The 27,696-nt window shown below is 39.2% G+C and overlaps 2 protein-coding genes across 5 annotated transcripts in view; one reads left to right on the top strand and one right to left on the bottom strand.

Moving 5' to 3' along the window:
* Positions 1-25,389, bottom strand: part of LOC124710318 (4-trimethylaminobutyraldehyde dehydrogenase A-like) — a 203,434-nt gene extending 178,045 nt beyond the window's left edge. The window contains exon 1 of one of the 4 annotated variants that reach the window (XM_047240915.1): positions 25,196-25,389. In XM_047240915.1, coding sequence (XP_047096871.1) covers positions 25,196-25,294 — 99 coding nt within the window. In that variant the 5' untranslated portion in view covers positions 25,295-25,389. Of the gene's footprint in view, positions 1-10,447; positions 10,472-23,802; positions 23,914-24,795 lie in introns of those variants that run through there. The other 3 variants (XM_047240914.1, XM_047240918.1, XM_047240917.1) reach the window with 3 other exon arrangements.
* A 275-nt stretch (positions 25,390-25,664) lies between these two features.
* LOC124787457 (protein sel-1 homolog 1) overlaps positions 25,665-27,696 on the top strand; it is a 78,589-nt gene continuing 76,557 nt past the window's right edge. The window contains exon 1 of the mRNA XM_047254341.1: positions 25,665-26,522. Coding sequence (XP_047110297.1) covers positions 26,072-26,522 — 451 coding nt within the window. The 5' untranslated portion in view covers positions 25,665-26,071. The remainder of the gene's footprint in view (positions 26,523-27,696) is intronic.

The following is a 27,696-nucleotide window of genomic DNA, read 5'->3' as shown; positions in this document are numbered from 1 at the left end:
TTGGCAAGGGAACTTGCTGTTCCAACAGGACAATGCACGTCCGCATGTATCCCGTGCCACCCAACGTGCTCTAGAAGGTGTAAGTCAACTACCCTGGCCAGCAAGATCTCCGGATCTGTCCTCCATTGAGCATGTTTGGGACTGGATGAAGCGTCGTCTCACGCGGTCTGCACGTCCAGCACGAACGCTGGTCCAACTGAGGCGCCAGGTGGAAATGGCATGGCAAGCCGTTCCACAGGACTACATCCAGCATCTCTACGATCGTCTCCATGGGAGAATAGCAGCCTGCATCGCTGCGAAAGGTGGATATACACTGTACTAGTGCCGACATTGTGCATGCTCTGTTGCCTGTGTCTATGTACCTGTGGTTCTGTCAGTGTGATCATGTGATGTATCTGACCCCAGGAATGTGTCAATAAAGTTTCCCCTTCCTGGGACAATGAATTCACGGTGTTCTTATTTCAATTTCCAGGAGTGTAGCAATGACTGGGAGAAAGGTGTGCAGAGCACAAGCATGTTGAAGTACAATTCTTCAGAAAATATATTAAGCAAATGGCGTAATTACGGTCATTAACTGGAGATAATGTATTTGGAGGATAGTGGCACAAAGTTTTGCATCAGGAAAAAATGAAAACTGGAAGGTTGTATAATTATCAAATCCATAAACAGGTTTTATGCCGTCTATCTTTTCTGATCTTAAGCAAAACTGAAAAATATCTAGCTGGTGTGACTTTTATTCCTCACAAATTTTGAAAAGCTCCTCATAGCTGAATTGCTACTTTCTGTGGCCTTTCACTGTAACCCAACTGATTGAATGCTATTTATTCACTGAAAATTGATGACTACCTTGTTATTTTAACAATGAGTTAATTGTACTCCAATATTCATGAAAAATCTTCAATGGCTTGGTTTTGACTGATAAGACATATTCAGTAGCCCCTGGATATTTATTGCTCTTAGGCTGTGTCAAGATATGTTGGAAGTCACTATGCATGTGGGGCTCATACCATAAGTCTCCTGGCAGGATTTTCACACAGTTGATTACTCCCAACATATTCTGATGCAGCCAGAAATAATCAAAAAGTCTCCTGACAGAAGCCTCACACAAATTTATTTTGTCTGGCAAGATAAAGGTCTTCAAGGTTCCTCTTACATCTAACCAAACATTCTTAGTGAGTCAACATTAAAATGTGTAAAGTACCTGAGCAATATACGCTGGTGGTGGTGGTGGTGGTGGTGATAGTAGCAGTAGTACACTGCCTGACAAAAAAAGTGGCACGTGGAAGGGAAGGAGGAAATGAAAGGAAACTTCATAGGTTGAGAGCATTTGAAATGTTATTTCAAAGATTACAAAATAGAATCAAATTTATAAAGAACTTGCACTTATCAGTATGACACTGCACTCCATCTGACCTGTATGCATCCATTGATTTCATTGGGAAGGGTGTCATAAAGCCATTGCATCCTCTTCTGAGGCAAGTTGGCTCACACTGTTTTAATTGGTTCTTGTTATCCTGGATACTGGTACTGGGGTGGAGTTGACATTCAAGCTGGCTCCATAAATTTTCTATTTGGGACAGATATGGGGATCTTGGTGGCCAGAGAAGTACCTCAACATTATACCAAAATTTTATAGAGACATGTGCCACATGTGGAAGAGCATTTCCTGTAGACAAATAGTACCACAATACTACCTCATGAGAGACACAAGGGCACAGGATGTCTGGAACATACCATTGTGCTTTCAGACTTCCTTCAATCACTACCAGCGGTGACATGAAATCTTACCCGATGATTCCCGCACCATGAGTAAGACAACTGTGCCACTTAAAAACATTGGAAGAATGAAACTGCGCTTCAGGTCACTGCCTTACTCCTGACAGTAGTCATCCAGTATAGTGCATAAACACAATTCATCACTGAACATGATTTGATCCCATTCAATAGCAGTCTACACTTCTCAGTCAATGAACCACTCCAAATGAAGCCACCCGTGTTGTGGTGTTAACAGCAGCCCACACACAACAGGGTAATGTGTTCTCAAAACTGGAGGCAGAGGGTCAATGTGGGAGCCAGCGTCTGGCTTTGCCTGTTCGCCCTATGAGTGAAAAGGTGACCGTTCCTTCAGCAAGGTCCAGGCAGGCACATATGGATGGGGGAGTGTTAGTTATGGGGAGCTCCAGTGTTACGAGTATCAATGCATACTCGGTATGCCTGCCAGGAGGCCTCATCCGAGATGTGGAAGTGGCCTTGCCTGCAGCTACTGAGCATGCAGGGTGCAGTTGTCTGCAAGTTGTGTCTCACGTCGGCATCAACGACATCTGTCACATGGATTCTAAGGCCATCCTAAGTTCATACAGGTGGCTGGCAGGGGTGGTGAAGCCTGCTGATCTCACCCACAAGATTCAACCAGAGCTTGCAATTTGCAGCACTGTCCCCAAAGTTGATCGGGGTCCTTTGGTTTCGAGCTGAGTGGAGGTCTCAGTCAAAGTCTTCATCGATTCTGTGATAGTCTTGGCTGCAGATTTCTACATGTGTTATTTGGTGGCGATTTGTAGGACTCCCCTTGATAGGTCAGGGTGGAACTACACAAAGAAAGCAGCTACTAGGGGTAACAGAGTAGTTGTGGGTTGCACATGGGATTGTTTCAAGCTGGGTGGTAGCTTGTGGTCCTCTGATGAACTCTCTCCAATCAGTACGCAGAAAGGCGTTTCAAACCACATTCAGCATAAAGACACTTTGACTGTCAACATTTAATCAGTAAAATATTGAAATATTCTTAACCAAGTTCCTGAATTTACTGCCCTCCTGCAATGTTCTCATACTCAAATTATTCTTGGGACTGAGAGCTGGCTGAAACCTGAAGCAGAAAGCACTGAGATTTTTAATGAGTCATGCAATGTATATCAGAAAGACAGATTAACAATTATTATGAAAAGGATAGTTGCTATTCACCATGTAGCAGAGATGCTGAGTTACAGTTAGGCACAACAAAAAGACTGTCGGAAAGTGAGTTTTCGGTAGGTGACAAAAATATTGTCTCTATTGAGGTTGAAGTTGAATGTGACAGTGAAATTGTCTGGTCACGTATGACATGTCTAGGAGAAATCAAGTTAATTGTTGGATATTTTTACTGGCTACCAACGTCTGCTGTGACAGTTCTAGAATCATTTAAACAAGGTCTATGGTCAGACCATGGAATACTAATTGGAAGTGACTTTAACCTAGTATAGACTGGGATATCTACGGATTCATTGCAGAGGTACAGACAGACAGTCTTGTGAAACACTTTTTAACACATTTTCTGAGAACTGTCTTCAGCAGCTTGTACAGCAGCATACACACAATGGAAATACCTTAGACCTTATCAAAAGTGTCAGTACAGAGATGGGGATTTGTGATCATTATGTTGTTGTTGTGGTCTTCAGTCCTGAAACTGGTTTGATGCAGCTCTCCATGCTACTCTATCCTGTGCAAGCTTCTTCATCTCCCAGTACCTACTGCAACCTACATCCTTCTGAATCTGCTTAGTGTATTCATCTCTTGGTCTCCCTCTACAATTTTTACCCTTCACGCTGCCCTCCAATACTAAATTGGTCATCCCTTTATGCCTCAGAACATGTCCTACCAACCGATCCCTTCTTCTAGTCAAGTTGTGCCACAAACCTCTGTGATCATGATATCATTAAGCAACTATGGTTACAAAAGTTAATAAATCAGTCAAGAAGGGTAGGAGAGTGTTACCATCTCACTTAGAAAGTAAACTGACATCACTTAGTTCCAGTGAAATGGACGAAGAAGAATTAAGGATGAAATTTAAACAGACTGTAAATCATGATCTGGAGAACTATGTGCCTGGTAAGAGGATTAAGAAAGGAAAGACCACCACTGTTTAACAACAAAATTTCGAAAATCCTAAGGGAGGAAAGGCTGTTGCACTCTTGGTTCAAAAGAGAACATGCAAATATGACAAGCAGTGATTCATTTGCCTATGAAAAGATGTATGAATGAAGCTTACAACTGGTACCACTATCATACCCTTAGCAAAAGACCTGACCGAGAACCTGAGAAAATTCTGGGCCTATGTAAAATCGCTAAGCAGCCTAAAGGCTTTCACCCTGTCACTTGTTGACCAGTCTGGTGTGGCAGTTGAAGATTGCAGAATAAAAGTCTAAGATTTAAATTTCACATTTAAGAAATCGTTCACACGGGGAGTCATACAAACATACTGATATTTGATCATCAAACAGATTCTTGTGTGGACAGCATATTGATAAGCATCCCTGAAGTAAAAAACTCTATGGCAATGATCCATTACTTAGCTTGCATTTATCATGAATCTCTTGCCCAGTGTAAAGTCCCAAGAAAGAGCAAGAAACAATGTGGTATGATTAGCTGATGAAATATGAGGAAGAAATCATCAGTAGACAGAAGTGAGAAAGTAGAGGAAAGTTTACAATGTGACGGGGATACTGGTTCATTGTAGAACAGAAGGAAAGCACCTAGAATATGCCAAGAGGGAAGCTACATAGATAATAGATAAAGCTTTAAACTCGTCTCGAATGAAGAATGACTTTTGATAAGGTGCAAATAACAGGGTAGTTTGTTTCAGAGTCCTGTGGCTGAAATGGAGAAGAAGACGAGAAAGATTTAGTGTTACAGTGAGGTACAGCCAAGATTCTGTATGTCCAATCTAGTGCTGCAATTATGGAATGGTGCCAGGTATTTGTCATATGAGGAGAGACAATGAGGATGCCAGTGGCTATATCAAAATAGCAAAGATTTGGCATAATAAGAGACTGGACTAATTTTTGTTTAATTTGAGGTGGAAATACTTTTCTAAATGCTTCGCTTACAGGTAGGCAGGAGAAAGATTTCCTGCATGCTGTAACCATTTACTCATCCAAATTTTGATACTGATCCAAGTTTGTGCTGAAATGTTTCACCATTTCCATAGCGCAATCTGATACTGTCAAGAAGTACTGGAAGGTCTATTTCACAAACGTATCCACTGATTAACTTTCAGTATGATATGAGGCTGACCAGTGAATTCTTTGGGTTTAGTTTAGAACCGGGCTTTTGTACCCACCATGATACTGATCAAAGATTGTCATTTACACCTGATATGGCAGTAGCAATGTTCTTCTGGTTGGCATTTAGATAAGACTGGATGTTGTCAGGTTATAAGAGGGAGTTAAAAGAATGAAGCACAGATGAAATATCATTGATCTAAAGCATGAAAAGAAATGGACCAAGGACCGAACTCAGAGTCTTGTGAGAGCACTAGTTTCCTTGATTATTTCTCTAACCTACAGAAGACTCACAAACATCTGTTTTTAAGATAGCTGTTGTAATACAAATTTATGAAACTTAACTGTTTAATTTCATAAGTAATACTGCATGTTAAAAATGATTTTTACAACTTTGATCACATATATTTCAGAAACAGGGATAGGTATAAAGGTGTGGTTTGTGACATAATGTTCACCTACATCTAAAAATTTAGTAGCTATTTAACGGAGTTCACTGTGTGCATCATCTGTAGATGCACAATAAATATATAAGCAATATTCCATCCAGTTCCTTCCATGTTTGGTCTATCATGTTGTCATTAACATGTGCAATTTCTGCTCTGATGCGAGCTCACACCACAATTCCTCCACTCATGTACCACTGTCTATCTGTCAGGTGTGATGGTAGTTTGCTTCTGTAATGTGTGCAGAAGCTTTGCTGGACCATGACAGCAGATTTGGTCTCGTATCAACTATTCTACACATTGTGCCATCTACTGGGGGTGGCCATCTTCACCAACAACTATCCCAGGAAACAAAAAAGCTTTAGGTGTGTGTGAACATTATGCTGCAAACTGCACCTTCTGCCTATCACATTTCTGGAATATACATGATCAAAATTGTAAAAATAATTTTGGAACACACTGTACATTGAAATGAACAGTATCAAAACCTTTCTCAAATCAAGCAATATTAAAATGGTTGCTTCGTGACTTTCCACAGTACGTTTGATGTCATCAGTCACTTTGAATAATGCAGCTGCAGTGCTATGGTGTTTTTGGAAGACTGATTGATGTTTGTGATGGCTGTTATAAATTATTCCAAGATTTTAGACATTGCAGGTAACATGCTGATCAGCCAATAGTTGCCTGGTAATGTTGGTAGATCATTCTTGGCGAGTGGTCAAATTAAGCTTTGGTCCCACACAGTAGGGTATGTACTACTGGCATGATAATATCAGCAACATGTTTAATTATATCTCTGATCACTCCATCATTATCTACTGTCTCAGAAGAGACTTTCATGACTGCTTCCTACACTGTGTGTAGGAACATGTTTTAAGAAAAATGCATATTTCAAGGAAAACGTGGTATCTTGTGGCTCATAATTTATCACAAACTGAGAGCTGGCTACTGTTGAGAAAAAGATGTTTAACTCATCTGCACAGGCTTGAAAAAACAGCATCAGATTTTGCCTTTCTTACACTGAAGCTAAGCAGTTTTCTCAGTATTTCTGAAAGATCCAACTTCCTGCACAGAACAGAATGAGCATGCCTGATTTTGGTGTTGTGCATGTTTTGCTTCACTTTGTTCCTGAATTACAAGAATTTTTCGTTTCTCTTAAATTTTCCATGTGTAGAGTCTTGTTTACTTGTTATCTGGAACAGTGCCACAGTCAGCCATTCAGCCCTAGCTCTGATTTGATAGAATGTTTAGAGGCAATGTTTATCATATAATGCAATAAGTCAGCTCACTGTTTCTATACAACCATGGACTATCTGAACAGTACTTTTGTAATTGGGTAGATAAAAAATCTAATCACCAAGTGGTGGCAGGGGAACACACATATAAAAGGCATCCAAGTCAGCAATCTTTAGGAGCCAGTGGCTCCTTCTTCTGCAGAAGGGTTGAAGGGGAAGGAAGAGAGGTGAAAGAAAAGGACTCTTGAGGTTTAGAAAAAGGGGTAGAGTTCAGAAAAGTCACCCAGAACCCCACTTCAGGGAAGACTTACATGGCAGGATGAGAGGGAAAGACTTTCCTTCTCATCTTGTCTGGTAAGTAACGTTTTCTGAGCACCTTTTCCGAACTCTACCCCTTTTCCTAAACCTTACTAATTCTTTTCCTTCACCCCTCTTCATTACCCTTCAACCCTTCTGTCAAAAGGAGGGGCTACTGGCTCCGAAAGATTGTAAATTCTGCTACCTTTTACATGTGTGTTCTCCTGTCGCTGCTTGCTGAGTAGATTTTTTTTTAACTAACAAGTTACATTACATTTCCAAAAATTGATTACTTTCATTGATATATCAGCCCACGTAAACAGTACTTTTGTATGACATCATCATTAATTACTAAAAGACTATTAAAATGACTTATCAGTTGAAACCAGTATACCTTTGTCCAAAAAGGGGTTCAATATTCAGGAACACACATTTCAATAAATTGCCAGCAACCTTTAAACACTTGGTTTCAGATGAAACACAATTTAAACAGAGTTTGAAAGGCTTTTTGATAGCCAACTCCTTCTACTCTGTAGAAGAATATCTTAATGGGACTGTTAGACCAGCTTAAGTAAAAATCTCTGCTAGGTTTCAGTTTTGACAGCATTTGGTCACAACAGTTAAGATTAGGTATTTTGTGTGTGATAAATTTATTAAAAGTGCATAACAATGTTTCATTCTGACAGAGTATTAATTCTGTAAATATTAGTGGTTCCAGTTTACTGTAATGTAGTCACCTATTTTGACAATCTCTTAACAAATGGTCAGGGTTGTAAGTATTGTATTCAAATGTTTTGTGTTTTTTATGTTCCACACCCATGGCAATTACCTCATGGGTCTATGGAATGAAAACCGAATCCAATCTAATCTAATGTAGCTATTTGAGACTGTATGTGAGTATTTGGTTGCAATAAACTTTATAATTAAATGTTCTCACTGCTGTTTTCCACCAGTAACATGGCAAACATGAACATGGAAGTCTCTACTAGTATTATCAAGATTGAAGATGAGAAACTTATGACAGGAAGCCATGCACAAACTCTGTGATACAGTTATTCACAAACTTTATCCAGCATTTTAAACTAAAGTTCAGATTGATACACGATGCTCCCAAATACACTGACCCAGCCACCCACATAATATATACTTTAATGTCACTTACTATGTGTGTCTATCACCAAAGTATCTGCACTAATGTTTTCAATATAAATAATGCCCTTTGCCAAATTTACATAACCTATATGCTGACCACAGATTTCTTTTTCAATAGCTACTTCAGCCATTACACACATTTCATTCATTACTTTCACAAATTTAGTTTTAAAAAGCAATTTTAAGAGAGAGTGCTGAAAAGAAATGACTCCAATTTTTTTATGGGAAAACTCTTAGAGATTTTTAAATAAAACAAACTTTATTAACATTCTACATCTTTACTCTTCACACCTATACATTTATTTCTCAACATAGTCACTCTAGCAATGAACACATTTCTCCCAACAAGAGACCAGTTTGTTGATACCATCACTGCAGAATGTTTGACTTTGCTGATGTTACCACAACCTCTCCTCAGCATGCACTGCTTCATTACTATCAAAGTGAGGTCCTCGAAGGTGTTCTTTAAGTTTTGGAAACAGATGAAAATCAGATAGGGCCAAGTCAGAACTATATGGAGGATGATCGATGACAGTGAACTGAAGGAGACAGATTGTTACAGATACTGCAACACTCATGTGTAGTCAGGCACTGTCATGATAAAGGAGAGGAGGCCCCATGTGTGGGTGAACTCTGCGAATTCATGTTTTCAGTTTTTTGAGGACCTTGCAGTAAACTGACATAGTTACATTACACATCACACCATGTTACATGCTACAGCTCAGAACCATCTAGCAGGAGATGGTTGCAACTTGCAGCAGCAAAGCAGGATAGTCCATCAAGTTACCTGCATGACATGTAATACTTCAATCAATCTTGAGAACAGAATAAAAAAATTAAGAGGCATTATTTTTCAGCGCACTGCTTAATTGACACAGAGAATATGCGGCAAGAATTGATACATCACAAGGTTAGTAACATTTCCTACATGTATCAACAATTTCATTAGATTATCATGGGTACCTGCTCCTCATTAGTTTTAGAATCAATGACTCACAGAGTAGTATCATTAAAATTGAGACACACCTCAAGAGATGAGGTTCGCTGGGAAACTCGGATGCTCTATTTGATGAGACACTATTTTTCAGTTGGTATCTGCATCTATTCTCTGCAAATCACTGCAAAGTGAACAGCAGTGTCTATTCCCATTTACCACACATTACTTTTTCTTACCATTCCATACTTACAGAGAGTGTGGAAAGAATGATTGGTTAAATGCCTCTGTATGCTTTGTAGGAAGCCTAATCTGGTGTTTGTAGTGCCTATGGGAGTGATATATATAGAAGGCTGTAGTATATTTTCCACTTAACACTGATTCTTGAAATTTAGTAAGTAAACTTTTTCTGCCATAGATAGTCTAATTTTCAAGCAACTGTCTTTCATATTTTTCAGCTTTTCTGTGACACTCCCCCTGTGACCACTCATGCTGCCCTTCTTGGTGCAAGTTCAGTATTTCCTATTAGCACTATTCTATATAAGTTCCGCACAGCTGAATGATATTCTAGGTTGGATCTGTAGTGACACATGAAAATTTGTTTATTTTTCTGCTTATTGCGAGCAGTCGCCATAACCATTATATTGTCTGTGTATGCTTCCAGGACTGCCTCAATCTGTTATGTTTACTGATATTTCCAGCTCTATGTTTTCTGAATACTACTTGCACTGACTTCACCCCTTTTGATTGATTCATTTCATTTCATTTCATTTCATATATAAGCTGTGTGGCAGGGTAAGCTGTGGTACTCCAATAACTCTATTCCCACATGCACCATTGAAGAAGCTATGGCAGTAACACTCGGAACCCATACTTGGAAACATCAGTGACAATGAAAGTTTGATTCAAGTCTGGAGTTGAGCACAGGTAGCCCAATGGCTACAGCGACTGCTTGTAATACACACAAAAACCAGGTTTGAGTCTGTCTGGCACACATTTTCAGTTATAATTAGAGGCTCAGCGCATCCGAACAGTTTGGATTGATACTATATCAGGACATTGAATCTTCAATTATTGCATTCCTAGCAATTCATGAATTTCATTTCAGTGCATTTAATTAATTTCATTCTGGGGTTGGCCACATTATTGTTTTGTAAATCATCTCCTTCACAGACTACTGCACTTTCCCAGTATCATACCAACAAATCAAACTCTAACACTTGTTGTACCTGCATTTGTGACTAAGTAATCATTCCATGTCACTGACTTGAGAATAACTCTACCTGACATTTCCCTTCAGAAACCCTCACATCTGGACATGAACAGAATTGTATCATGTGGAGATTACTCAACTGTTTTCATTCTGATGTTGGAAGATCCAGGAGTAACCACCAGAAATGGCACTTCCCTGTGGATATCACCAACTGCGGCAGCAGAAAACCACAGACCACGGGGCACTTAGTGGATTGTCAGCTATGCCCTCTGCCCTGCACAGAAGGTCTTTTGCTTATGTCACTGGGTGCAGCTTAAGTTATAAGATTTTTGTTAAGAGTAGTGTAACTTAATAATTCTTTCTTTCATTTGATCGTAATGGTAATTACCAAGTATTGTAAATGTTTCTGCTTCAATTAAATAAATATTCCATTTCATACCATAACAACTGTTATAACCAGGTTTCTTCATGACTTGACTGCCTCCAATGACTCACTGATACTGCAGTCATAGGATAATATATTTTTGTGATATGTGTACTGTACAATTTTACATTTATGAATATTTAAAGCAAGTTGCCAACCTCTGCACTGTTTCGAAACCTTATCCACATCTTACTGAATATTTGTGCAACATTTTTTAGATAGTGCTTCATTAGAGGTAACTATATGGACTGCAAAAACTCTGAGGTTAATATTAATGTTGCCAGCCAGGTCACTAGCAAATTGACACCCTGTAGGATTGATCATCTGTTAAGTGTTCATGTGGCACTGAGAAGCGAAGAAATATAGCATCCAACTCATTGCCTTGATCAATGGATTTCAGGATGTCATGTGAGAAAAACTTATAAGGGCATACTTATTTGCTGCCAATAGATCTAAAATGTTTCTGCCATGAATGGAATTTAATATAGTTGTGCAAGATGTCTTGTAACACACACTGCTTAACGAACTGTAATTATCCCTGTCAACTGTTGGAAAATTAAAGTCTTCTGCAATGTCTGACAGTATAATTGGAGAACAAGTATATTAGTGAGCTGTGGTTTCCTCTAAAGTTTTTTCTATTAAATCTATGAGTGAGGGCTAACTGAAATTAACAAATTGCCTACCCTTGATTCTGAGCCTTGCTCAAAAACATCTTACATGCAGCTCTGGTTTCTTTCTTGGAGGGTTTGAGTTTCTTGTCTACTGCAGCAAAAACATCACCTCAATTTAACATATGAACATTAACTTCCTTTCTTTACCAAGACACATCCTCAAAAACCAGAGACAATCAAAACATGTCATTCTATGAAGGATTTGAGACATGCTGCTAATTTATGTCCTGCATTGATGGAAGAAACAACTGACTTTCAAACAGGCTCTGTGGAACTTTTAAAATGTAAAAGTGTAATTTTAAACAAAATATTAATGCCAGAATCAAAAAGTAAGAAAACTATTATGCTAGTGAAAACAAGACAAGCCGCTGTACACAATCTGGAGTATCATTCATAAATTTTTTTTCAGAAAACAACACTGATTTTGCCATAAAAAATATCAACAGTATCAAGTCAAAAAGGTTGTAAGGCACAGCAAATAATGATAGGTTACTATTCTGGTGACTCATCTGGTCCCACCATCTAGAAGCCAGATTGTCTTCCAAGCAATTCCACTGACACATTGTCTGTTGAGTGAAGACTGTTGACATCACCCATGTGGCATCCTACTGGAACCTGACTGCCCTCTACTGCTTTGGACTAAGTGCTGCTGATCAGACTATTAATGGCTGTGCTAGTAATGACTTTGCAAGGATTTAATGGTATTATTCCTCCACCAAGTTTGCTCACTCGTGAACTTTAACTTGTTTGTGGTTGTTTAGTAGAAAATTAATAAAGACTGCAAGTTTTGAAACAGGAAACAAACAAGTGTGCACAGAAGTAATCAGGAGGTGTTCAGCCACAGTTCAAGGGCACAGGACTTGACACTAGCATGCATCTAGTGAAGGTAAACATGGATCTAGAGTGAAACTTCCTGGCAGATTAAAACTGTGTGCCCGACCGAGACTCAAACTCGGGACCTTTGGCTTTCGCGGGCAAGTGCTCTACCATCTGAGCTACTGAAGCACGACTCACACCCGGTACTCACAGCTTTACTTCTGCCAGTATCTCGTCTCTCATGGACCTAGAGTTCCCAAACTTTGGTAGCAACATTTAACACTGCAACAGCAACATTTTCAGAAAGAATAGGTTTGCTCTGAACAATAGGTGGAGCTCCAGGCCAACCTGACACACCAACTCCTGCTTCGAGCAGCAGAGCAGGTACACCATCATTTCCACTTTTTCAGGCAGATGCTGAGGATGGAACAGCTATAACCACTACCTCTCCCTGCAGTTCCAGGCATGTAAAATTTCTAATATGATACTGCAATGTGCATGTCTTCTTTCCAATAATCCTAAACTGATGAATTTGCTTTACAAACTTTAAAGACTTTGTTGTCAGAAACTTAAAATTTTGATAAATGTGTACATTGCTTTCTTCATATTATGACTAAAAGTGTCACATAGTAGCAGTCACAATAGAATGTTTTGAGTGTCACGGATTCCCTAATCATCATACACAGCATTTCTGGGTCTGCTGTAAATACATGGTAATCCTCTATCCAAAATTATGAAATAAAATACGTTACTTCTTCATTAAATTGTGATGAACAGACATACAAAATCATATGAATTCTGCATTATCAAGGGGTATTACATCAATATTAATACGTCTAGGTTTAATTGGCAAATTTACTTTCCAGTGAGACAGAGGTAAGTTTTGGCTGAGGAGACCCCTGAGTGTGCCACCAGAAGTTATAGGAAAGAAAACTTGGTGAATATTATACTGGATATGGGGGTGACTGACTGACCAAATGAAACATAGAGATTGGTGATGCATAAAACCTGATTGTGTGGGAAGAGAAGAGTAAACAGCAGCTGAAGCTAGAAAAAAAAGTTCAAATGTGTGTGAAATCTTATGGGACTTAACTACTAAGGTCATCAGTCCCTAAGCTTACACACTACTTAACCTAAACTATCCTAAGGACAAAAACACACATCCATGCCCGAGGGAGGACTCGAACCTCCGCCGGTATCAGCCACACAGCTGAAGGTAGACTGAAGACGAAACCACCTCCATAACTGCATGTTTTACTCTTTTGTTACAACATATTTTGACTAAATTAAGGTGTAAAACCACAATTATTATAACTTATAAGTACTGTTAGCAATAAGCTGCCTACTTTGGAGATGCCAGGTTTCTAGAGTGGCCTTGGACAGAGGTGTATTTGTTCTGTATGTGTCTGTAGGTCATGTTGTGATTATTTATAATTTTCTTAGCTTTGAATTCTGAAAATATTGTTGAATAGTACAAATATGAATGTTTGAACAAAATGGCAGTTCTGGAAGTCAAACTTTGTTTTATAAGTAACGAAGAGGGAATTAAGAACAACAATAAATATTATTTAAATATCAAACAGCTTAGAGCCAGAGGCCTGTTATCATTCTTGCAATTGTGCGCTTCCCTTCCTCATTTGGCATGTTCATCATTCCGCACCCCAGCTTCTGTTGCTTCATCTTCTACCTCCTTCCTCCACATTCAAAGTTTTGAAGTCTTAGTGATCAATGTGCTCAGCCAAACTGTGCAGAAACATTTATGACTGAATAACCAAGAGAGTTCTCTCTGCAGTCAGTTTTATTTTTTATTGGAGTATTGGATAATGCTTTTTCACTAGTAAAAAGAAAAAAAAAATAGCTTAATTCTAATAAATAACATTGTGATGCATATGATCGAAGCCTTTCGTTCTGCAGTTGTAGGATTCTTATAAGGAGTTATTAGCTGAAGTTCAATATACTTGAATATGTAGTGGTCCAGACCATTTTACATTATCACTAGACAAGCATTCTGCTGCAGTGCCAAAAGTTTCAATGTTTTAAGTTGACTACTTCTTTTCTGTTGCTGTACTTGTCATTATGTGTATGTGTTTTTTCATTACCACACAGGTCACCTCAAATATTTCTAGACTGTGTAAATATATCAATATGCAGTTTCAGCTAAGTTATAGCTGCCAATGTGATGAATTTTCTGACATATGCAAGTAATTCTTAGTTTTGTAGCTACCAAATTATAACACTGAATTAAAAAAACTTTTTAAAAATGGAACTACATACTTCTTCCTGAAGCAATGGAAAGAGCCTTTGAAGAGAATTTTGATGACAATGTGTGCAAAATTTGATCAGACAGTAACAGGATAACGATGCTGATAACCATGATACCTCTAGCAAGAGAAGAGATCTTATAAATATCTGCCCTATTGTAGGAAATGAAAACAAATGTGTAACTCAGGTACAATTCTAGTATTTAGTATTATGTGCATCAATAACTGCTCAAAATGTTGATCTTGAGGACTGATACGTCCCAGGCCGACAGTACCATGTATCGACTTTAATCAGCACTTATTGCAACACAAGGTCATGTTATAACAGCATTTCATGTCTTTGGGAATTACTGGTGTTCTTCTGTAGACCTCTCATTTTAATTTCCCCAAAGATAAACGTCCAGAAGTGTGAGCTATTAGCAACCTCACAACAGACCACTGTACCATCATCCTCCTTATGAACATAGGTTCCACTATTATGGTAATGACTGTGAGGTGTTTGCGGGTATGTAGCTGAGAGGCTCATCCAGCTCAAGTGTAATTCAATATGTTAAACTGTTCCCAAAAATACCACTCTTTCTATCCACAGTGAGCGGCAGAAAATGCTAAAAACCATAGTCTCCCAATAAGGAATCGCAGCTGCCTCCATAGAACTCGTTAACCCCCTGAACTGTGTGTCCCTACAATACACTTACTTCCCAAAATACACAAAAATAATAATCATAACTGTCTCATTTAATAGGAATTAATGCCTCTACAAACACTTCTCACCCCTGGTAGACTAGCTCTGCAACTCTTTCTTCATAAAATTCACATCCACTTCGTGGAACATCTCTAATCTGTTCCAACCCCTCTCCCATCTCAAATTCTCTTTGTCACTATGCATGCAACCTCTTCCTATACTAACATCCCACACAATGATCAGTAGAGCATTATGACCAACAATCCACCATAAATAAATAGCTGTCCACGTGGTAGTAGCATCACCTGGTGAGGAATGACTACTAATAAGACACTCACACAATGGATGTAATATCAATGAGCATGCTACCAATGTGTACAATGGGGAAGGCGTGCAATCTACCTGAGTTTGACCGAGAGAAGAGTGTGATGGTCTGGAGACTCAGCATGAGCATTTTGGAAACTGCATGACTTATCAAGTGTTCAAGGAGTGCTGTGGTGAGTGTCTTTAACACGTTGCAAAACCAAGGTGAAACCACATCCAGAAGTCGTGGGGCTGGACGTCACCCCTCATTACAGATGTTGGATGTCATGTGCTGGGCAGGCTGGTAAAACAGGACAGGTGGCGAACTGTGGTAGAACTGACATCAGACTTTAATGCTGGACCAAGTGCAAGTGTAACTGAACACACAGTCCACCGAACGCACCTAACAATGGGCCTCCACAGTCGATGACCCATGCCTGTTCCAAGGTTAACACCACAACATTGGCAACTGTGACTGAAATGGGCATGTGACAATCTGCACTCAACACTGGCACAGTGGCACAGCATTATACATCTGATGAATCATAATACCTTCTTGAACATGCTGATGGGAGGGCATTAATCTATCGTCTTCCTGGGGAACAGCTCCTTGATACCTGTACTGCAGTATGGAGACAAACTGGAAACGGCTCCATTATGCTCGGGTGAACACTCATGTGGGCATTCTTGGGTCCAGTTGTGCTCGTGCAAGAAACCATGGCGGCCAAAGTGTACGGTACACTGGTTGCAGACCACATACACCCCTTTGTGACGATCATGTTTCCTGACAGGAGTGACATTTTTCAACAAGATAATGTGCCATGTGACAAAGCCAGAAGTGTGAAGGAGTTGTTTGAGGAACATAGTAGCAAAACCCAGTGGAACATGTCTGGGATGTGATTGAATGTGGCATCAGAGCTCATCACCCCTCTTCCCAGATTTTACTGGAATTAGGTGACTTGTGCATGCAGCTGTGGTGCCAACTCTCTCCAGTGACATACCAAGGCCTCACTGCTTTCCTGCTACAATATGTCACTACTGTTATCCATGCCAAAGCTATTCGGTAGGTGGTTGTAGTGTTCTGGCTGATCAGTGTACACATGTGTAGCCTCTCAGCCCCAATTCACTGTCTCTTCCACCTGAAAGTTTCCCTAAAAACTCATTTATTTTCAACCTGACCACTAATCCTTACCGACAGCTGCTTTGCTTTCAAGGGACAAATCCACAAATAAATCACAGGAACTGCTGTAGGAATCATAATGGTCCTGTCCTATATCAATCTTTTCATCGGTCGCATGGAAGAGGTAGTGCTGAACAACTAGAACCTGTAAGCTCTGGCTTATTACAGTGGAGAGGAACTCCTCCACATACTTTTGCAGCTTAATCCCTTGTTTCAACTCAAATTCTCCTGGTCCTATTTCAGATACAAGGCCACCTTCCATGACTTCCATCTCACTGAAGTTCACATCCAAATCTCAGTCCATATAACCAGCCAACAACCAATAACATCTCCATCTGGACAGCTGCCATTCCTTTCACATCAAACACTCCCTTCCCTACACATTAGACATCCATGGAAAACATACTGCTCCAACAATGAATCCTTCAACGCCCATACCAATCACTTCTCCCAGCTTTTCTCTCCTGCATCTACCCCACAAATCTTTTCTACACTACTGTTTGGTCTCTTCCCCCAAACAATCCAATCCAATCTTTTCTACACTCAAATCTCCCTGGCAGTCTCTCCTTTCACTCTTCAACAAATACAACTTCCATTTTCAAAAAACTCAGAAATACAATACCCCCCTCCCACCATTGTTCGGGCCTCTAACATCTCTATTATATTCCTGCTATTTACCTGCCACTATAGATAATGGCACTACATCTGTGACCAGCACGGGGTCATGCATCAGTGCTGCACGTTTTCTGCCGGAGACAGTACACATGATAGGTCAGTCATCAAACACTGGCCCATGCATGCGCCATGTGTATAGCAATATTACTGGTAATGATGTAAGAATGAGTGCTGGCAAGCCAATCTTCGGTAGGTGCCACCAAATGTGGCAGCCTTACCACTAGCAGCATGTGTATCTCTACAACAGCGGCCACTATGTCACATCGGTTAGTCATGTGCTCACCGAGCACCGCAAGGGTATCCTTCAGCCAGCTGTATACTTAAGATGCTCCCTGATTGCTAGCAGGCAGCTCACATCAGCTGTGCCCAGCAGCTTTGTCTCTCCGAGCTCACCAGCTCTGTCCAGTTGAGCTCTGTCTCTAGATCTACACTGTGCTGTGATGCTGCTCCAGCAGCCACAATTAATGATACTCAACGGCAGGCACACTGAGCTGCCAGCCACCACTCTTAAAGCCTTTGTTTCTTCTGACACTGGCCTTCTATGGACTTGGTGTCCCATGACTGGTATACTCCTGTGGACCATAAACTGTGAAAAGGATTCTCCTGTGGAACTTAGATTGTGAACTGCACCTAGGAGTGACTGTCACGACTTATGTCATGATGGACTTCAACTTATACATCTACATTATTATTCTGCAGTTCACAATTAAGTGCCAGGCAGTGGATTCACTGAATCAGCTTCAAGCTAATTTTCAACCGTTTCACTCTCTAAGAGCGTGCGGAAATAACGAACACTTAAATCTTTCCATGCGAGCTCTGATTTCTCTTATTTTACTACGATGATCATTTCTCCCTATGTAGCTGGGCACCAACAAAATGTTTTCATATTCTGATGTATATTTCTATCAGACCAGGAAAATCCTTTAGTTATGTTTATCAGAACAGAATCTACATTATGTTCATCTTGCTCTTACATGTGTTGTGCCAATGAATTATTACTCACACACTACTTGGAAATCATAATTTATTGTATGTGCCTACCACTGCAGGACACATAGCTATGACTTTCTCAATTCACACTCTGAAATGAGATCACTTTTCCCCAACAAACTTCTCATACCACTTCTGTCAGCCTCCTCGTAACATCTGTGTGAAACCACATGACATTCCCACATCATTACTCGTAGGTGCAGATCCAGGGGGGAGAGAGAGAGAGAGAGAGAGAGAGAGAGAGAGAGAGAGAGAGAGAGAGGGGGGGGGGGGGGGGGGGGGGAGGGGCTGCTATGAACCATCTGCCTCAAAAGTGAAATCACAGTACTAACAACTGATATAAGCAAATTACAATATTACTTTGCCAAACGAATAAAAAATATTATTGTTATTACTATTAAAATCTTAAGCAGCTGTGGCACATTAAATGTAGGGATGATGATAAATAATTGGCGGGGAGGGGGGGGGGGGAGAAAAACTGATTTTCCCCCCATAATTGAAACCTGAATCCAAACATGATTACATGGATCTCAAGGTTCCTACCTCTGCATATTTTATCACTGTCATACTATTTACAGACTGTACAGGTTTATACTTTACTATCCTTCTTAAGTACTGCTAACACTCTACTGGTGGTAGTAGTGGTTATTTGCGTGTGTGTGTGTGTGTGTGGGGGGGGGGGGGGGGGGGAATCGAGAGGGAGTGCACACTTGAAATCTTGCTTTGATTCTAATTTACATGAGGCACATTTTGCTTTTATTAGCACCAAACACCATCAGTGGCCTGAAAAATTTTAACCATGAGCAACCTACTAACCTATAATTCTATTTTAGCTAACCCGTACAGTTATACTCAACTTTTAGACATATGTGTATCCAATAATTTGTAAATTTTCATGGTGACAGAATGGCACACCATTACTTGCCTTCAGGAAGTACTGGTGTTGGGCACATTGAAAAGTAGGAAAAACTATTATTAAGCTTTTGGAATTACTAGTTCCTTCTTCAGGTAGAATTAAAATATGGGTTTGGGAGAGCTAAGAAGATGCAAGTCATTTGGAACCTGAAGTTGAGAAGGGTACACCTGTTGCAGGGAAAGAGAAGATAAAGAGAAAGGGGATACATAAGATATTGGGGGTAAAAGAACTGGTAAGTATGTAGCCACTTCAGCCCAGGGGCAGTAGGGCAGAATTAGAAGTAAAGATGTGTAAGAAGAAGAGAAATGAGAAGTGGAATGACCATGGTGACTAAGAGGTAGAAGGTAATGAGAAAAGATGGGGGAAATAAGAGCAACAGACAGAGAAAGATGAAGATAAAGAAATTGGAAAGAAACACAGTAAGTAATTTTTAATGAAATATACTAACAGTTAAAAAGAGTTGGCAATGTAGAACATAAAAGGAGAAAAAATGGTGTAGGGGAGGATTGTTAACAGGAAATGTGTGATTTCGCACAGTGCACTGCCTTCAGTTACCACACCGAGCGAGGTGGCGCAGTGGTTAGACACTGAACTCGCATTCGGGAGGACGACGGTTCAATCCCGCGTCCGGCCATCCTGATTTAGGTTTTCCGTGATTTCCCTAAATCGCTCCAGGCAAATGCCGGGATGGTTCCTTTGAAAGGGCATGGTCGACTTCCTTCCCCGTCCTTTCTTAATCCGATGAGACCGATGACCTCGATGTCTGGTCTCCTTCCCCAAAGAACCCAACCCTTCAGTTACCAGTAGTACTGCTGGAGTAGGTGGTGGTAGGTGGGTACATGAGGCAGAATTTACAGTGGAAATAATTAAAGGTGTATTTTTGGAAGTCTGATTTTCCCACTGGAGTCGTTAGTGTTCATTTTTTCTTACATAAGAACGTGTACACATAAGAACTCCAGTTATTTACTGCTATTTTTACTTTTCAGTTAGGGGTTAAGAATTAGCTGATTGGAATAGAGATGGAGCAAGATATTAGTCATCATTGTGTAAGGAAAACCAACATAACACTCTTGGAGCACAATAAATAAGTGTTACAACATAAAGAGGAAAACAGGCATGTCTTACTCAGCTTGGCACATCATATAAGCATGATGACTGATAATTGGGCATTCCTCAAGTACTCAAACTCCAGAACTATCAGTGCTCAGTACTTGTGTTCATTTTAATATGGGTGCATCTTGTGATATATGTTAGCAACAAGTTTTGTCAAAATAAATTACATGGCTACCCATTGATAGGTTTAAATCCTGACAGTTACAGTGCAAGATATCAAATACCATTAGATTGCTCCAAAAAAGTTTTTTTCCCAAATGTGGACACTCAAATAAAAGTGAGTATTCAATAAACACCAGGATAAAAGCATCCATAAACAACCACAATCACATACTATCATTACTTCTTGCTCTCAACTCACTGATACAGAAGGCAGGATGCAGCTCAACTATTGCCCGATATGCTAACAGTAAAATGATGCAACAGTGTCAGCTCAAACTGCTTTTACAATGATAGCCTCAATGTATTGAGGTCACTGTTGCACATATCAAAATAGTGCTTTGAGATACCAGGCAGATAACATGCTGGATGGGGACATGTAGAATGAAGTCATTGTTTGTTCTATGACAATCCGGGACATGAGCCTAAGAACCTAATGATTTACGTCTGTAGACAGTGAAGAATGCGAAAGAACCTAAATTCGTGTGTAGCACATACAGATATCGTGCTGGTGGTATTTGCAGGAACCAGCACTGGCTGATGTACAGACCACTATGTTATCTGAAGCAAATTTTAACAAGCAAATAGGAGTACAAGCCAGACAATTAATTCCTTGAATGACATACTAAGTATAATGCTTTCTCACAAAACCTACAGAATGTCTTTGGTGTCCACACTGTAACTAGGTTAGTAATAACTGTTAAAGAACAGGATATTCTCTTCTTAAGAAGAGGTAATATTTGACCTAATTCATGTCATGTACACACACACACACACACACACACACACACACACACACACACACACACACACAAATGTTGGCATTCAAAGAGACCAAACACTGCCTCAGGCAGTATTAATAGTTGCTTTATGTGTTTCTGAAGAATTCAATTAGTGCAAAACTTATCCTCTCCATAATTTCTCAACTTTATTGTTAAGTGCATGTACAGTCCATATTGTCACTTTTGATGTTTCCCAATACCAAATCTTCTGTCCTCCTTCAAAAAGTAAAGTGTAGTAGCAGTCTCTCAATATTTATTTATTTATTTATTTATTTTTTATAAACCACATAACGAATAAAAGAGTTTGACACTATCTCAAAGTGACCTGTAAAATAAAGACATTCGACACACACCATAATAAATGGATAATTCACATTCAATGCATGGATGACGGCAGGGTCCCAAAAGTTATTTCTAAGACCGAGTCTCCTGGGAAATGAAGCATCAGATCATTTACTGAAAGACGTGTGCAATTAGTGGAACCCTAACAGGCCTTGGTACCTAATGCCTGAGAAAGGAAGAGGAGGAGGAGGAGTTGCCTACTCATGTCTTACATTACAGAGACAAATACTACAAAGTATTTTTACCTGTACCTTTCACTCCCTTAGTATTTTTTAAAGTATAAATAAAAGTATTTCACACCTGCATAAAGGACACTATGCTAACGCAGGTACCTGAAAGGGCTATTGGCTTATAAAGACTAAAGACTGTAGCAGATGTCAAAGCAAGATCTTTGTAGGTAAATAATAACATTTCAACAATCAAGGTGGATGAGGAACTACAAAATAATTGGATAATGATGGGAGAGCTATGGTCTGAAATTTACAAATCATAGCATTAGATGAGATCTGGGGACAATGGAAGGCTGTAGACTGATTAATATAATGGTAAAATAGAGACCTCAAAAACAGATTTTAAACTGTAGGAGGTTTCCAGATGCAGATAATTTAGTGGTTATGAAATGCAGATTAACACTGAAGAAACTGCAAAAATGGAACCTGGATAAGCTGAAAGAATCAGAGGTTGTTAAGAGTTTCAGAGGTAGCATTAGGGGCAACAATAGACTAAAACACTGGAAAGGAATACAACAGAAGAAGAATGGGTAGCTTTAAGAGCTGAAAAAGTGAAGGCAGCAGAGAATTACAGAAAAGTACTAGTAGAAATCCATGGATAACATGGGAAACATTGAATATAATTGATGAAAGGAGAAAATATGTAAATGCAGCAAATGAAGCATGCAAAAGGGAATACGTACACATAAAGAATGAAGTTGACAGAAAATGTGATATAATTAAGCAGGAATGGCTAGAGGACGAATACACTACTATCAAAACATTCATGACCAGGGGAAAGATACATGCTGTCTATACGAAAATTAGAGACTTTTGAGGTTTGCCAATAACACTGTAGCTCTGTCAGACACAGCAAAGGGCTTGGAAATGCAATTGTATAGAATAGGTAGTGTCATGAAATGAGGTTATAAGATGAATATCAACAAAGTAAGATAACAATAATGGAATGTAATCAAATTAAATCATGTGATACTGAGGGAATTAGATTAGGAAACGAGACACTAACAACAGTAGATGATTTTTGCTATTTGAGCAGCAAAACTGGTGATGAAAGCCAAAGTAGAGAGGACATAAATTGCAGGCCAGCAATGTTAAGAATAATATTTTTTTACAAGTATAATTTGTCAACAATGAATATCAATTTGAGTGTCATGAACTCTTTTCTTGTCTGGAGTGCAGCCTTGTATGGAAGCGAAACATGGACAATAAATGGTTCAGACAAGGAGATAATAGAAGCTTTTGAAATGTGGTGCTACAGAAGAATGCTGAAGATTAGATGGGTAGACTGAATAACTAATGAGGAGGTACTGATTCAAATTGGGGAGAAAGACATTTATTGCACAACTTGACTAAAGGACAGGATTATTTGATACACCACATCCTGAGACATCAAGGAATAATCAAATTGATAATGGAAGGAAGGGCGAGGGATAAAAATTGTATGCGAGGATTTAGGCATGAGTACAGTAAGCACTGAGAAGTGTGGATGGATGAATCAAACCCCGCTCTAAACTGAAGATGAAGGATAAGAAGAAGAAGAAGAAGAAGAAGAAGAAGAAGTCACAACAACAGCAGCAGCAACAACAACACTGGCAAGAGAAGCAGGTTAGTTACTTTTAGCACAGAATAATACTGGACCTACAGATATGCCCATCTTTGATTTGCATACAATCTTACCAATTGTTGTCTGATCACAAGGGAAGAAGACATCAATTTATGCATATGTTTGATGAGAAACATTCAAATTTGTTGGAGACATTTTTGGGAAATAATTTCTTTTGAATTATAAAGTATTTTGAACAATAAAAATGGAATCAGCATTGCATTTTACTAAATCACTTTAGAAAACAACAAGAGACTACACAGAGTTTTACAAATATTCATGTATGCAAAAGAAGCAATGAACTCCGAGCCAGTTGTGATGTGATTCAGACCCCTTGCTCCATCTTACCTTGATATTTTTGGATTCAAGTTCATTAGCATAGCACTTGGGACTGGGAACGGAACTAGACTGCCTTGCACATCACACCGGTTTGCAGAGTATGGAAACCAATGCAGATATTACATGCAACAAATGAAAAATTGCAGAACATTTATCAGTTTTGTATTCCAGGGAGCTATGTGGCCAATATAAAATCAAAGAATCTCATCTGAAGATAGTGAAGCTCAAAAATGTAACATGAGTAACAAACGTAAGTTTTAGGGACTTATCAGAGGTTTTTTATGCATGAACTTATGGATGATTTTCAGTGAGTTAACAAGCGGTTGTTTATTTGCTTTAAGGATTCAATCCCATCTGGTTTCCTAGCTTTTGAAATTAATAACTCTCTTGCTATCATTCAGGCATATGATGGCTACTGATTATCCAAGAACTATGCTTTACATTCTTATCAGAAATTTCCTAAGAACTACAATACGACCCCATCTTATAAATATGACATGTACTGTTTATTTTATCTCCATGCATAATTAAGGATTCATGATCCACTCACAATTTAACAATAAGGGAGAACTGGGGTGTCATGAAACCTTTTACCTGCTTTGTGGAAATGGGCAGGGGAACTACTTTTCTGTTGCATATCTACCTGTCAAGTAAATGACATTTTCTGGTCACTGCACATATCATTATATTACTGGAATGCAATCTACCGTGAAATCTATAAGGAAATGAGCTGCAAAAATGGTAACACTGACGGTTGGAATAATACAATAGTTTTCTATTTGTTCGGTCGCCAATATCAGACAGTTAAGATTTGGTAAAAAAGATATGATAATCACGATGTACAGCTCTCAGCATATTTCTTCTAATCATTTCTGTTGGTCCGCTTTCATGCTCCCTGGGTAGGGAGCTATAATGGCCGGGCAGGGAGTTAAAACAAATACTCGTACGCCTTCACCAACTGCAAGCCATGTATGTAGTAACACTTGTGTAAAAAAATCGTACTTGGCTCCACGTTTTGAAAGCTTCCTTCGCTGCGGAGACGGCACGTGCAACTTCAAGTTTTCCTGATGAAGGTACATGGCACAGTTCTTCACCCTTTGCTGGATTTATTACAATGGTGTCACATAACCTATCTACCGGTTCAACTCTTTTACCACCCACGAAATTAAATGGTCCAGTAGCAGATGTAAGGCGTCGAATCGGAAACATAACAAGCCCGCAATTATAAGTTGATAGTAGATGTTTCCTGCCGATGAATACTTGTTTCAGTAACATTCTGATTCATTGGGAATCGTCCCTTCCAAGTAGATTAGGCTACTGCACACATGCACTGGCTGCTACAGCGTACAACAACTTCATGACAATAACGAGGTCATCAGTTTATGTTACATGTGCCACCTACAAATAAAGTGGTCTTCACGTATTTCAATGATACATGTATATTTCGCATATTCAACAGTCTACTTTCCCATATTAACATGTAAACATCTGACTTCACCATTCCTCATCCAAGCGAATGCGTAGCGCACTTGTTTATAAACTTCACTGACGAATGATACAACTGTTAACACATTGTGTAAGACTGTCAAAATTTACTAATGAATTAATAGAGCCTTTTTCTTGACTCTTGTTTGAAATAGCAAGCAGTACAATTTTTATATTAAGAAAGCTGGGTTTTACAAACAGCAGCCATGGTTTGCTCTGAAACCGAAAAATATGTTCATATCTGGATTCAGTTTTACTGTCGGACTTCAGTACTGTCAATGTGTTTACTTTGCTTCAATTTGTTATAACTTTTTAGGTATTTACAGTATTATCGCGAAAGTTCCATTCGTGTTGGTACAACTGACAATGTACTCGAAAAATGTCACGATGTCCCCCACTACTGCGACGTACGCCTATAGTGTTTTTAGAGCTAGTATAGTGGTACCCGAAAGATAACGACGTGTTTACGTCGGGATGGGCTACGTGTTCCCATTCCAGAAGCTCTAAGTGTTTTGGCCAGAAGGTGTGAAAATTTTGGTCAGGTCTGACAATATTTTCGGCATACACAAGAAAACAACCTAAAATGAAAAGTGTCGATAGCTAGGAATGGGCAAGCAAACGTCGACTGGGGTTATATTAACAGCTAGCGGTGAATTAGTTGACATTAGCTTATCGATAGGTGCCGATTTAAATGTAGAAGAAGGGTGATGTGTTGTGGTTGAATTTTGTTTGCCTATTACGTTGTAGTTATTTTTTGCGGCTTTAATGTTTATGTTTTGCTTTAGGAATAAAAATGCGATCGAAATTAGTAATACATTTCGCACTCATACTTTTAGTAATGGAAATATGTGCAGAGGAAGGAAAACATAGGTTCAAGCATTCAAGTGAAAGTGAAAAGACTGGGGAAAGACAGAGGTTTAGAGACGAAGACGACAGTAACAATGAAGTGAATAAACATGTCAGAAAGGACGAGGATGACCTGCGGTCTAGTGCAATTAAAATCGTTCCTGCACCTGATCTGTCAAAGTCAGATGAGGGGAAGTGGACTGAGACTGAAGAAGAAAGTGAAAATGATGGTCTTTCAGAGGAATCAAAATACTTCCTGCAGAAAATGATCTCGAAGCTTGGCAACGTACGTAAAGATCATTCAGAGGACGAACAAGACGAAAAGCCAGTAGAAGAAGAGAGCCCACTGCCGTTACATACAACACCGTTAAGGGAATTGACCCCAGAAGAAAAGGAAGGTTTGTGTTGGGTTTTTAAACATTTCATAACATTTCCAGATCTATGAACTTTGTTTTCAAACTAACTTCATGCAGTTAAAGTGGAGAGTACATTCATTCATTTTACAGGTGGATATAATGACGCTTTTAAATAAGGCTTTAATATTTGTATCAAGTGCATGCAGTGTTATTACTGGTTTCATTTACTGTGTTGCGTATTCTGGTATCTTTATCTTATGTCCATGTTACAATCATCGTTTGTGTTACATATGGTTTCTTATATTGTGATGTGATTTGAATGAGGACAATGTATGAGGACATGCTTACCAAGTAACATGTGAAATGTATGTCTGAAAGTCTGACAGAGGAGGGTGTTTCATTCCGCAGTGGAGTGTGTATTGTAACGATATTTATTTCATTTATTTATTTTGTGAAAGTGTGGTATTTGCAGGCCTACATAAAATGCAACAAAATACTTCAGAGATTTCTCAATCCGGGAATATTACATTTACAAATTTATCATATGACGGTAACTATGCATAAATAAGAGTGTTAAATAGGGTGCAGATACTGGTAACAAAAAGTCTTATGTAAAATTCTAAGTGGTGGAACTAGTTATAAAGTAGGGATCACACTTGAGGCATAATCATGAGTACAATTATTAGATGTGGAGCAATGTCATCCAACTATGATTTTGGGCTTGTGGTTGTACTACAAACAAAAGTCCTTTAAAACAATCATTGCCAATTTCACATTTGTTTACTTCAACACCTTTCACCCAAGCTGTCACCTTCCATCTTAATGAGATGGAAGCCCATGCTATGGATGTGTGCCAAAATAGCCAAGATTTTGGAAGTCAGTTTCACACTTCAGACTAGACTTGAACTCTGGTACTCACCTTTCACAGGTAACAATGTTATGAAACAGACTCAGAAAATGTTGTATTGCTCAACACAAAGCTTCAGTCTGTCAATGCCTGTCTCATACTTCTCAAAAACGAAAACACATTGGGTACTTCAGACAATAGGAACGTTGCCCATGAAGTAAAAATTCACAGTTTGAAGTCACATTCCATCACACACATCTTAATGTGGTCGCAGGTTCCTCACAGAGTGCCTTTTAAAATACTTTATTTTGATTGGTCGCTAATGCAAATTTTTGTTGTGGCATATTGTGTGAAAAACTGATATGTTTT

The sequence above is a fragment of the Schistocerca piceifrons genome, chromosome 1 (assembly GCF_021461385.2).
Source record: "Schistocerca piceifrons isolate TAMUIC-IGC-003096 chromosome 1, iqSchPice1.1, whole genome shotgun sequence".
Taxonomy (NCBI): domain Eukaryota; kingdom Metazoa; phylum Arthropoda; class Insecta; order Orthoptera; family Acrididae; genus Schistocerca; species Schistocerca piceifrons.
This window is presented reverse-complemented; position numbering and strand designations above follow the sequence as displayed.